This window comes from Heliangelus exortis, chromosome 3 (genome assembly GCF_036169615.1).
Source record: "Heliangelus exortis chromosome 3, bHelExo1.hap1, whole genome shotgun sequence".
Taxonomy (NCBI): Eukaryota; Metazoa; Chordata; class Aves; order Apodiformes; family Trochilidae; genus Heliangelus; species Heliangelus exortis.
In genome coordinates this window covers 61,709,271-61,723,567 of record NC_092424.1, presented here as the reverse complement: position 1 = coordinate 61,723,567, position 14,297 = coordinate 61,709,271, and the positions used below count along the sequence as shown (strand labels likewise).

The 14,297-nt window shown below is 38.4% G+C and overlaps 1 protein-coding gene across 3 annotated transcripts in view; it reads right to left on the bottom strand.

Moving 5' to 3' along the window:
* MTCL3 (MTCL family member 3) overlaps nt 1-14,297 on the bottom strand; it is a 31,487-nt gene that overhangs the window by 2,892 nt on the left and 14,298 nt on the right. For all 3 annotated transcript variants that reach the window (XM_071740986.1, XM_071740984.1, XM_071740985.1), the window contains exon 5: nt 441-512. In XM_071740986.1, coding sequence (XP_071597087.1) covers nt 441-512 — 72 coding nt within the window. The remainder of the gene's footprint in view (nt 1-440; nt 513-14,297) is intronic.

Here is a 14,297-nt window from a genome sequence, read left to right as displayed (position 1 = left end):
ACTAAAAAAAAAAAAAATACATTATAGGGATGGGGAACCTGTGAAAAATCCTCATATTTTGTAGGCTTGGCTAGCCTTATATTTTCTAGGCTTGGCTTTTCGGTGTTCAAAAATCCTGAAGTTAACACCCAAAGGGCTTATAACCTTGTTCCACTCCTGCTCCCATTTACTTATTTGCCTAAAATACAGAGCACATGAAAGCTGGTGGATAATACCCACCAGTTCCAACCCACTGTTGCAGCACCAGTGGTTTGTTTAGGTGGTCTTAAACAGTGTTATCTGACTGCAGGTCTGGGGAAAGAGCTGCCCATTTCAGAGCATCCAGGAAAAACAAGAGCAAAACAGAAGTAAGAAAAATACAAATCTACATATGTAGATAATTTCCATAATGTTCCTGAAGCCTCCACATAAGAATCCAGGCTCCCCTTATTACAACTTACCTCTGTTGGTGTCTGCTGTGACTTTTTTTCTGATTTTGGTAGGTCTTTGCTCCCTCTTCTTTTCAGTGATTGCTGAAATAACAGCAAAATCAGATGCAATGAATATTACACTAAAAAGGTATAATATTCGGTCGGTCATTTAAAACTTAGCAAGTAAAAAGCAATTACAAAGAAATTACTTTCTTGAAATCCTTGAGACAGCAAATACAGTGTGGAAACAGAGCTGCCCAAAAATGGCACAGCAATGCTATACAAGTATTGGTTTAATCAATGTGTTACCCTTTTTCTTCAACACATTTTACAACTAGTTGGTAATGAATGTTTAATGCATGACATAAGAGGTAAGAAAGAAGGTATCCCAAATGGCAATTTACAGATGGAAAACCTGAGGCAAGCAGTGAACCCCAACTTCAGTCTTTAACACTAATGGGGCCAAGGCACTTTAAGATGCATCTAGCCAGATATGTGGTCAACTGGAACCACCCTACTGTACACACTCAATACAGATCATAAAAAAAACCAGAAGAAGAAAAAAAAGTGAACAAGATAATACGTTAACACATAACATCCCACTTACAGCTGTTCCCCAGCTTTACGTTCCCCAGGTAAAATGTGGGTCCTGAGGCAGGGCAGGATACAACCAGCACCATCTCCCACTGAGACTGTTCTCCAGTAGAAGAAACCTTTTTGACACTGAGATAAATGCATTTCCCTGCATCACCCAGAGGAGAATCCAGCCATCCAGTTTCATACAGGGGATAGTAAAATATGTTCATAATTCTGAAGGCATGGTGTACGGTGGGCAGGTGTGCTATATATAACACTATATATAACAATTCTGTCCACTGTTTGCCTGACGGTCCCAATTGTTCTCTTTCTTCTGTAGATCACACCCAAAACAAATACAAAGTTCCACTTCAATGGAAAAGTCAATACCATAGAAATGACTAGGATACAAATCTGAGCAACTACAAAAGATTATTTCCTATAAGGCTTTTTTTTCCAAAATTCACTATTGAGTTATTCACAAACTAAGAAAAATTCTCAGAAATTCTCCTGCAGAAACATTATAAGCTCTCAATGAAACAATAAACAAAGAACAACAAAACCAAACAAAGATCATTAGCATCTTAGCTGTGGTAGCTGGAAACTGAATCACAGAATTCTAAAAAAATTCAGAAAGACACACAAATGGTTAATTACGCTCTTCCTCCCCTATAAAATAAAGCAAACACCTTTGGGATCAGTCCACAACAAAATGCTTCTTCTTGATGGTCATCCATCAGTTATCCTATTGCAGACATGGAATTTGCATGTGGAAGATTTATCTGTTGTGTTTCTTTTTGAACTGGCAAATTTATAAAGAATTAAACTTTCAAATGTGCAGCATTCTAGCATACTATTATCACTTTGAAAAGCCCCTTTTCAGATCAGTTAGCAGTGCAAACTTCTCCTTGCACCAGATTCTTGCCAATGCCACCCACTGATAGAATAACTGAGATAGTTAATCTGTATTTCTGCTTGATTTCCTAAATGTCTTCTATTCACCCTGCCAAGCTCAGTATTTCTCCAGATATAATAAGGTTATGAATACTGAGATGCAGCTTCTTCTGTACTCTACAACTTGTCAGAAAGGATACATAAAAATAGTTTCCCATGACAAAAAAAGAGAAAATACAGAAGGGAAAAAATATTTTTAAGGGTTTGACATTTAAAAAATATGGTTTTCTTCTTTCTCTCCATATCTCTTCTGTTAAGGTTCTGTTTGGTAGTCATGACAGCAACTTTTTAATTACAGCAATAATTGTGGCTATGCAGTGACTGGGCACAATGTTCTATTCTGCTTTACCTGTATTATAACAAACGGAGCTTGTATTACCCACCAACAAATGACAGTGTTTAGCAACACAATTTTATAGCAAAATATGCAATTCAATTAGCAGGATGATATGGGTAAATGGATTAGGCCCAGCTGGAATTTGTATGATTTCTCTTTTTGTAAAAAACACCACGAGACACTTTCTGATCACCAGAGGTTAAGATCCTGCTTGCACATCTCATCTGACATTTGACATATGCAAAATCACAGTGCCCCATAACATCATGTTAGGGCACTGAAGCACTACTTGTACTGAATAAATAATACCCCATATCAAACAGTATATCCTGCTATGAATAACTGATTTTTCGGAGTTTTTTCAGAGGTACATGTCACAATTTAGTGTCTACTCTTTTTATCAGTTCTTTCAAGCATTGTACTAGTTTGCTCTTCCAATCCAATTTTTAACAATAACCAATTTATTTTGCTGCTAATGAAAAGTAGTACTAAAGCAAAAGAGAACAAGGAATAAAAAGTTCAAATAAACATATGGCAAAAAAACCCCATAACAACCTAGACTCTTGCAAGTGTATCTTCATACTATGCCTGCAACTGGACACTATTAAAAACTGTCTGCATGTTGGTTGACATACAAACAAATGTTAGTCAGGGTCTGTGCATGATTGAACCACTTTCATGAATAAAACTTGTTTGTTCAAAAATATTTTGAGTCTGATCACCCTTTAACGTAATTCTCTACTTGTTGATCCTTTTCCCATGTTACAGGGTACCACAAAACCTACTGTAGTGCCACTAAAAGCCACCTTCACTGCTTTCTTGACTTTTAGACTCAGATATTTTTTTTTTCTGTATAGTTTTCTATATCATAATCAGTCCTTGACACTCAATGATTATGGATTTTTAAAAAGACAATGGTAAAAGTAACAAACTCTTTTTGTGTTATCTCATCAATAATGCTTACCACAGTGTTATGCTTTTAATAACCAAGTAACCCATCTGTAGGAGAAAAGAAGTAAAAACCACATACAATACCTTTTCTACAGTGGGAAGTATGCTAAACTGCTCAAGTACTAAAGAAATATTTCAATAGTACTAGGGTTAATAAGACCAGCAACTGTGACACGTATCATTACATTGCATAATCTCTGCTTACCTCTGAAACACAAGGAGGTAAACTGGGTTTGATCTCACTATTCTACCATTCACTGAAGCCAGCACACATGGGGCTCCAGGTGTATTCTGGCAATGCTGAGAAGTTTCTGCAGTTCAGATAAGACCTCAGATGGTGTTCATGTTATATGTACACTAGATGGCATGCAAACAATAATCCTGTTGCTATGTTCAGCAGTCAGTTCTTCAGGGACCTTCACTGGAGTCTATCCATGTCTTGCTGGAGATGTTAAGCACTTGTCAAGACCAGATGGTATAACCCTTCTATGCCAGCCCTAAACTGCAAGCCAAATGGGCAGTCCTGACATCACCTGTGACGCTCATTGCTTCCCAGATGTAAAAAGATCTGAAATGCACTCTGAGAATAACACTATTCAAAAATAACTGCATCACACTCCATTAAGTAGAAAAGCTGTAAAACGAACTCAGATTTTTGCTACTTTATCCTAAACTACAGTAATTCTCTCAGCAATTAATAAAGAAGCCCTAAGCAAAACACACTAAGATGTATGCATTCAAAACACTTAGGTTAGATTATTTCAAGAATGATCTGGGGATATATGATCTAAAGCCAATGTAGACAACCAGAAGAGGCATTTCTGACACATAAAGGGATTTATGGCTGCATTTAACAGCCCTTACATCTCCTCAGAGAGCAGGCTAAGGCAATGAGCATGCAGATTCTTGAATCTCCACAGCTGAAACCCAACCTTCTCATCAGCACACAACTGTACTGTACACATTTACAGTTCGCTGTCCCCCAACTGTTGTGAAAGGTCTACAAAGTTTTCAAAAACCAGAGTAAACCCAACACCATCTTTACACTTTTAAAAAGTCACTGAATATTGAACAGCTTCTGGGCTGCACAAGGTTGCCTCTGTCTGGCACAGAGTGACCATGACGAGGGAAATGGAAATTTGCCCTAAGACACTCGGCATTTTCCCTTCAATCAATACAGCTGGTTAACTCATGGAGCTGGGTCAAAAGAGATGCAAGACAGATTCCCTAGTTTAACTCCAGACTCTTAATTCAATGTGTTAGAATATGTAGTAAAAACTAAGTGGACACTAAACATGTTGGTATATTGAAAATAGATATTCTCCTAAAAACAAAAAAAAATTCTTGATTTTAAAATGTCTCCCTTATTCTGCAGCTCTGTCAGTGCAATATCCCAGCAACAAACTCAAGACACTGCCTTTGTCTGTCATTGGCACAAGCACATAGAATCATACAACCCTTTACTTCCTCCACCCTGCTCCAAGAGCGGGAGGAGTACTCAGTATTTCCGTGTTGTACTTGCTTGCAAATTTAAAGAAGGAAAGAAAAAGCAGCAGGTAAGTGAAACACAAAAAAGCACTGCACCCCTGTCCATGAAGCAAACACCAAGTGTATCCCTACTAGCTCTAGCAATGACCTCTTCATATTAAAACTGGCATATTTGAAAACACTACTGAAGAACAATACAAAATGAAAGCAATCTTCACTGCTTCACTGGGGAGACACAAACAGTTCTTATGTAGTCTTTTGAATGTCTACATATTGCAGAAGAGAAAGGAGGAGCTTCCCTCCAATCTTTGTGTTTTTTCATTTACATTTATTTAGGAGTTAGTTATAAATTTCAGATTCTTTGCCATTATTCATTTGCCAATTAAATAAAAAAAAAAAATAAACAGAAAAAAAGATACACAACTTTTGCACTTTACCTAGAGAAACCCATTGCATTTTGAACCAAAACCACATTGCTAGATCACAAAATCATCTGTGGTGTAACTAGGAAAAAAATCTTTTCAGTGTGTAAAATGAAGCAGCACATTAATGCTTCTATTGAAGAAAAAAAAAAATCCTGACAAGTATAAGATGAAAGCTGCCATTCAAAGCTCTGTTTGACCCAATCAAATAGTTGGGCAAACTCTAACACTTCGAGTTCTGTGATCACACACTCCTTTATCCACCAGGATAACATAAAACAGTGAAAGCAACTTCTCTGAAGAGGAAGAGGTCTCCTGCCACTGGAACCTTTCAAAAGATGGAAGAGATAGACATGCCTATTTCCCCAGCGCTACCAAGCTATGTAACCTTATAGATGCAGAAACCACAGTCAGTTTACACTTGGCTCCCTAATCCTGAAATGCTCTCACAGTCTCTCACCTGGGTTAACAGGGTAGAACAGCACCAAGAATATACACATAGGTCTAGGTTTGTAGGTACACAAAAGAAAAAGGAGATTCGCAGCTTGCTCTACAAGACTGTGCCCCGAAGGCAGTATCTCCAGTTTTAAAAGAACATCTCACAGAAAAAAACCCAACAAAAAACCAACACACCAGATTTTAGAATTCCTTTGAGTAGATGTAAAAATTTAAGATTAATTCAGGTATGAAAAATTCTGAAATCTGCACTTGATCTAGAAGCCTGAGCAGCGAGCAGATTTTCTGTTAAGAGGGAAAAACATTCATCTCTCACATGTCAATCACCACTCTGTCCTCTGACTATAAGGAGGGATCTTCTGTTACTCTTGGTATCTTCTTTTGTCTGTTTTTACTTGGGAAAGTTGTATTGTAAATTGGCTGAAAAAATATTTTCCATAATGGAACATTTGAGGAAGTTTCAAAGGCTTTTGGGAACTTAGGTAATTGAAAACAGAGGATCAGACTCTTTGAAGTTATATGCCAGTGTGATCCTGCCACAAAGGAAATCTAACTTTTAATCTAAGTTTTTCTGAGCAGCTCATGTAAAGAAGGTGCTCTGGAAAAAAAAACCAACCAACCAACCAAAAAACAAACATGGAGGGTAGAAGCTAAAATGGAAGGCAGATATTTTGGCAATATGGACATCCCCACATCTACCTTTCCGACTCTGATACCAGTCTGTGCTCCCCTAAGCCTGCACTCAGTGCTTTTTCTGGCATTTCAACCATGCAAAGATGGAGATGAGGGAAAGGAGAATATTGCACCACTGACTGAAGCACAGTGTCCAGCAGCTTCCCTGATCACAAAAGACTCAGAAGAACTGCAACTGATCCTCATGCATCATCCTAAATGATCACTCTTACCCTAAATGAAACTTTCTCAGCTTCTTAATGGAAATGCTCATTCCCAGCCAGGGAAAGGGGCTAGAGAATCTTTCATGCAGAGGTTGACTTAAAACTGTTATTTAAAGGTTCCTTTTGCTAGAAATGTGAGAACCTTTTCCTGAAATGAGGTTTGACAGACTTCCACTCACATATAAATATTTGATCACTGGGATGTGTTTCACAAATAAACATCCAAGACTTCAGCATTCATCATAGATGTCAGTGAACCAAAAACCACCTGCAAATCAATGCCACAGCAGTCCTAATGGGGCTACCTGAGAGTCAGTTCTTACTCCTATACTAATTAACATTTTTTTTGCTGCTGCCTGGAAGAAACAAATTAATATTGCATAAAGACTGCAGATGAGTAAAGTGTGGAGGAATGTTAAATATGGAAAAGGACACTGATTCAAACCTTAGTGCAATCAAATAATATCTCTTTTAATATGACTAAATATGAAGATATAAATGTAAGAACAAGGACTGAAAGCTATGCTAAGACAACAGGCAAAGCACCTAGAGAAGAGAGAAAAATCACTTCAAAAGCCACACATCTGAAAAACACTACAGAGTAATAAAGAATAATCAGCTGAAATAATGTCCAAGTGTAATTTTGTAATCAAAAGGCTTATTTAATCCTAGGAAGTAGATGTCAAAACTGAGGTTCACTGTGCAATAACTAGAATGGGATGTGTGTCTCCAGAGCTAAACCACCCTCAGACAAGTGGAATAAATCATTTTCAAGTAGTAGTGCCCATCTTTTTCCTTTGGGGAAGCCCAAATTCCTAACTTAGGCTTATCTAGATGACTAAATGGTATCAGCCTTAAGTGTCCAGATTTAAAAGAAAACAACAACCAAACAACCAAAACAAAAACAAAAAGCGAATTCTCTGGACTCTTGAACTTAGTGGGGTAGTAAGAACGTATGTTTCCTAGCTGGTAATTAACTTTCAGCAAATTCAGATGAGAAGAGATGTGCAAATTTTAAACTATTCCTGGGGACAGCTAAGGAAGAGCTATGGTGGACTGTTCTTAGCTGTCAATTTTTAACACAAATCATCTCCCTTTTCTGAAAAGTAAGCATCTATTTCAATAAAATAGCTGGGGATGTGACCCATGTTATTTAGGAGACCAAACTGGTTGATCATATTACAGAGTTCTGGCCTCATAGTTTCTGAATGCATGAAACCTGACCAAAGTTTGGTAACTCAGCAACAGTACTCTTAGAACCACACCACAAGGAAAATGTGTATCTTCAAGGCAATGCTCCAGTTTAAAGCTCTTTCTGGGGCACAGTTACCGGTGCTTCTAATTAATCATTTAATAAAAGATCTAAACTGCTAGCATCTGTAACAATTTAAATAATTCAGCCAAGCCTGTAACATAAAACACTCTTGGTAATTAGGCCAATTGGATGTCATCATCAGTCATGCTTTACAGGGATGTAGAAGCCTCTCATTACACACAACACTGATGGAAACAGATGTATGGCAAATACCTTCTAAGTGCAAGAACTCAACTGTGACCTAAGCAAAGAGCCTGGTTATTATCCTAACATGAATTAATTGCTGAGATAGCCAAAGTCAATTAACACAATCATACAACTAAGACCAGAGCAAAACAGAATTGATAGCCACAGGTCTCATTCTACACATCACAGCATATGCTGTTGTTAATAATAGCAATGGGAAGGGGGCAGAAAATCACATATGATGTCAAAACATCTCAGAAAAGCACAATTGCACATCTTAAAGGTTAATCCACTGCCCTTTACTTGAAAAAAAAAAATGCAGTGCTCTGACTTCTTAACTACAGAGCATTATCAAAACCTGGATCTAAATTGCCAGGGGGCTACATTTCTTGATATTATGAACACTGCAGTAAGTGAAAAATAAAACTTCCAGGCTGCAGTGAACAAACATCAAAAGCCTGATACTCTTGTTCCTGGATAGTAATGATTCCATGTGATTCAGAAGAGCAGCTGGACTTACCCCAGAGCCAGCACACCCTGTACCTGGGTGTTCTCCCTGTCAAGTGACTCATCTCTATTTAATATGCAATGTGGCTATAAATCTGTGCAAATGAGAGGGACTGAAGAAGGTGGCTGAAAACCATTCTGCTCTCTGGAGTGCAGTGTAAGTACAGGGCAATTCAGAGGTAGAGCACAACTAGCACACTGGTACTCAGTGAAGAATTCTCAGTCTGCCTTGCGCAAATATAACTTCTACTACTGTCCAGCCTGGCCCACACAGAAACCATTTGTTGAGTACTATTCCCTGTCTCTGTATTATATAGAATACTTGGTTGTTGTACTTCATTCTTTGTACATCATTCACCTTATTGCATGTGAGGTATTTGCCTGACGGTGGGTTCAGTACTGTGCACACACTAAATGTACAGCTGTGTTGCCCAGAGCACAAGTAGTTGGATAAAAGACCATGTATAGCAGTGCAGGAGGAAAAATGGTCTCCTTGAGAGTATGCACCTGCCTCTGATCTCCTGTTCACTTGCTGTTTTTTGCCTGAGAATAGAGACAGCTTGGATAGACCTTGAACTTCCTTGTTTAACAGAAACAACCTAGAAATCATTTCCTTTCTCCCCTTCCAGAAGTGACCTTTTCTAACTCCTGCATGTTCTACTGCAAGTTGAGAAATTAGATGATGCTCATTGTGAAAACCAGAGCTAAGAAAAATCACAGACAAGTTGGGGCTGAAAAGAATCTCTGGAGATCTAGCCTCTGTCCCTGCTCAGAACAGAGGCAACCAAAGCAAGCTTCTCAGGGCCATGCCCTGGGGCACTCTTAAATACCTCCAAGAATGGAGATTCACAGAATTGTCACAGTTGGAAAAGACCTTTGATATCACTGAGTCCAACTGCCAACCCAGAAAAACCCACCATGGCCATTAGAACGTGCCCTGAAGTGCCACATCTACACATTTTTTTAATATCACCAGGGATGGTGACTCCACCATGTCCCTGTCAAGCTCATTCCACTGCCTGATAACTCTTTCAGTAATGAAATTCTTCTTAATATCCATCCATCACGTCCCACGGATTTATACATATCCAGTTTGTTTAAATATTCCTCAACGTGGTCATCATCCATCAATTGTCTTTCTTTCCCCAGACTTCCCTATTGATGTCACAGGCCTCAGATTCTTGAAGACTGGTCTAACTAGTAAAGATCAATGCAAAGAAGATTCTCAGAACCATTCACCAGTGCACAACACACTTCCCCTCATCTTCATTTTGCTGCTGATATACCTTGTTGCTTTTCAACATCCTTCATCAGATAAAGATCCAGGTGGTTTTTCACTTTTCTAATCCCATCTGTGTTTGTTTGGACAGTGTCCCTACTTTTCATGAGGATGAGATTTGATTTCCCACACACTGGGATGGACCACTCAAAAATTCACACCACTGCAACCAATAGCTCCATCATACTGTGTAATTTTTTTTAAGTGCACTGTAGACAAAGGCAAGAGACATTATCAAACATTTTCAACAAAACATTTAAGTTGGATTGCCTCTTTCTTAAGATGAGGGGAAAGACAGCTAAGGCAACAACTTGGAAAGAAAAGAACTGAGATTTGCAGCCCAGTGGAAAAGCTTAGAGTATCATACTATATCTTTTGCATCCTACTGCATGCCATTAGCATACTTGCCATCAAACTAATTTCTTTCTTTCAAGAACTACTTATCAGTCATATATAGCAGCACATAAAGAAGCTGTACTTGCTTCAGTGGCTTTTCTAATACTGTAAGAATTATGCCAACCACTCAAGTTGTCAGAACCATCATTAAGAAGAAGTAATGAGTAATTCACTGAATGGTAAATATAGCATCTCCTATGGCAGTTTTGTTGCATATGCCTCTGTTGTCTTTGATGCCATTTTAGGTCTTGCCAGCTTTTTACCTGTTTTTACACTGGAAACTTCTCTGAGGTTACTCCCTGGCATCATGCTCCAGAAGAACCACCTGTACTGTGACAGGACAAGGTTCTCCTTCCTCTGGCAGCTGAGTTCAGCCAAAACACAGGACAGTGTTTACCTACATGGTCTTACCCTCTGCTTACTCTTCTAAAACCAGGCCTAAGGCTGTGAGGCTCTGCCAAAGAGCCACCAGTAACACAGGCACCTGAAAGATGCACAGGAAAATTCTATGTGCAGAATAACTAATAACCCTACTAGGTTATTAGAGGTGCCTACTAGGGCACCTCTAATAAACCTACAGGGTGTGCTGATTTTTTAACTATAGACTTGCTAGGAGCACCAGAGAATGTAAATACAGAAAATTGTTTCATATGGGGTTGCTGAAGAGTTCAATTTAATACTATGAGAAATACAGCCCCGAAGCCAGCAGTGAGCACCAAAGAGAAACAAAGATAAGGTGATTTTCCTCTAAATCTGAAACAAGTTCAGATTCAACTTGTACATTGTACAATGTTGTACATTGAACATTGTAAATGTTCTGTTTTTCCAGGTGTTTCTTTGAAGGGACTGATGCACTTAAGCAGTGGACTAAACACTGTGGTATAAGGGACAGAAATTATTGTTCAGTATTACGATTATTCATCAGTGAGATTTTCAGGAAGATTGACATTTGGTGTCTATTTATTCCATTAAAAACCATGTATCTAGACTTTCAGTTCAGCATTTAAGAAATGCCTCTCTTTGCCCCATGAAGCCTTTCAGCTGATAGAAAGCAATTTTACAAAGTCATCTGGATTTCCTCTAAACCTAGAGAATCTTGATCTATTTCCATATTCCCATTCATGCTTTTGTGATTGTACAAAGAGGCTGAACTCATCCTCTCTAGAGGATGCAATCTCTTTAAAAAACTAAGCAAATAATGAAGAGTGTCTTACAAAAAAATGGGCAGAGACCTGCAAAAAATTACAAAAAAAACAATAAAATTGTAATTTGAATTTTAAAAGCATCTTATAATATTAAAAAAGAAAAAACACTTAAGCAAAACAACAAAAGAAACAGTGTGGATTTTGTACTGTCTCTGGATCCAACTGTGGGAGGCAGCATGACAGCTATGAAAAAGACAGCTAAAACAAAGAATTCATTTTCACATTTTAAAGTTGCCTGGAAACTTATTTCATTTGAACAATAATATTAATAACTCTATGTCTGTAAGTTAAGAAACAATGAAACTGGGAAAAATAAAAACTTGTCTTCTGTGACTGAGGACCACCACAGAGTCCTAAAAGACTTGACATTTCCTAGAAAATTAGTAAACTTCTCAGGCTTACAAATAGCACAGTGCCAACAAGTGATTAGGAGATGAGTGAATATAAAACAAGCAATACTAGAACTCCCAAGCTTTTCTCCATTTGTAAATATGGTATTATACTTTGAGGATGTTATTGAAGTAAGAAGCAATATCACCTGCTCTGGTAAGGAGATATACAAAGCCTTTCTTCTCCTTTAGATTTCAAGGGAGTCGTACCCTAAAGTCTGTGGCAACAGAGACACATCTTTTCCAGCCTGCTCCACTGTGAGCTCATGCTCACAAAACATCTTCTCTGGTAACCAGTTGCCCTCCACCACCTCATCAAGTTACCACCCTGTCCATTACTCCCACAGACAACTGGGCATTGGTTTTGTCACTGATGGTGCCAGCCCCTTGACAGTAATTCTCAGGAGCAGAAATTCACATGGCAGCAATAGACTGGACTTGCTGTTCTGTATCTCCTTTGCCATCTCACCTGGCACCACACCAAGTCACAGATCTTTTGCCTAGTTTTCAGACGAGTAAATAAAACAGAGACTGTCCTCAGGACCTAATGCCATCTGGCACTCCATAATTCAGTTTCCTTTCAGATAAAATGACAATACAGCTAGACTTCCATACAGCTTCTTTCCAAATAAGCAGGACCACATCCAAACTGTCCATGGGGAATGTGCTCTGACCCAGGCTAACCCCAAATCATGTCCAGACACTGAAGCAGTGGAAGCTGACCCAGACCAAAAACATCCTAGGGATGTGCTAGCAATTGCTTGTCAGTGCATGGGCCTTTCCTTAGCTTCATTTATTTTACAAATATAGCTTTTGATTACTGGAAGCAATTCTGTAGAATTCTCAACCTTGAGAAGAATGAACCAAGCAAAAAGAAGGTGTCAGGTGCTGACTCTGACTCGATATCAGGATGAAGGGATGGATGTCCTTTCTCTAACAGAGAGTTTCTATGGGTTTGGAAGCTCAGCTCTTACTCTGTGCCTCTGTTTTGGTTAGGTTTTTTTAAAAACCTTTCCTTTTTCCTTTCCTCTCCTTTCCCTGAACAGTATCAGTTCAACAACAGTATAACTTCAACAAAAGAACTTGCAAATCTAAGGCTGCTAATATCCATCAAAAAAGAAAGGAAAACAAAGTACCATTCTGCCACAAGGAAGGATCTCCCATGCCCCCATCAAACCAGAGTAGCAGCATTATGTTTATACAGATTCAAAAACATTGATCAAACTTAACCTTATTTTGTGATGGCCAAATTATTTTCTGTTTTAAAGATATTCCAGACCCACTCTTTATGACTTCACCTACCACTCTCTCATTATTACTTTCCCATCAGCACATAAATCTCTCTGTCCTTTTAAATATCCTTGTAAATTTTAAGATAAATCAACAGGAATTCACAAAGCAGTACATCAGCATAAAAGACTGAAAAAAAAAAAATCCCCTCAAGGCATCTTTACTCACAGAACCTCTTCAAAGAAAGATATTTATGGAGTTTCATTCTTTTGAAATAATTCAGTATTTCTTACATGTGTTTTGGAGCTATATTGTTATTGACCACTAGGCTGCTTATTTTAATAAACTGTCTTGAAGTAAATGGCTCATGTGAATTGCTGGTGGATGATAGAAAATTAAAATGTAATTTTATGAGGTTTAAGTGTAAACTACTTCTCAAATGCACATGATTTTTTTCCTGTTTATGGCATAACATTTTCAGAGAATTACTGTAACAGATTTTTTAACAGAATTAAGTTCTTTCTCCATTATGATTCTTGTCTCACTTTCAAAGAACTAAGCTGAATCAACCTCTGTTTGTCCTGCTCACTATGAAATCACAGTGCTCTCAGGGTGTGACTGACATCTTTGCTCAATCAGGTGAACAGCATCTCTGGGCAGGATACCAAAAGTAACAAATTTCACAAAAGTTTGACAGAAGTAACTGTGAGTTCTGCATTTTCTGGGATGTGGCACTTAAGAAAATCACTCACTCATCGGTGCTTGGAGACAGAGGACTTTGCTTTTTCCTGTGTAAAATCGGACAGAGATTTGTTCCTCACCTATTTTTAAAAAAGCCTCCTCATTATCCTGTTGTACTTCTCACCAAATAAAAACTGAATTTTCATGGGGCAACAATCTGAGATTTCAGATCATGGAAAACCTTTGCTTAAAGATACTTTTAGTAGAAATGTAGCTGACAGACTTGGTACTTGAGTCCTCCAACAGACCCAGGAAGGAACTGGGTTAGTCGAGATTTATTAAATCCTCCCCTGCTGCCATCTGGTGCCCGGAGCAAGTAAATTCCAGTAACTCTTCGAAGAACACCACTTCGTACTGTGCTACCTGCTACATCAAGCAGGCACACTACCACCTCCTCTCTCCCTACCCTCTCCATCATAAGCTATTTGGAAATGAGGCTCAAGCTATGAAAAGAAATTAAAACAAAGTGCAGTTAGGAAGTTCTTAGGAGACAGAATCACACAGGAGGCTCAAACTTTCTCTTTCAAAGCAGCACAACCAAGTATCCCTCTACAGTGAC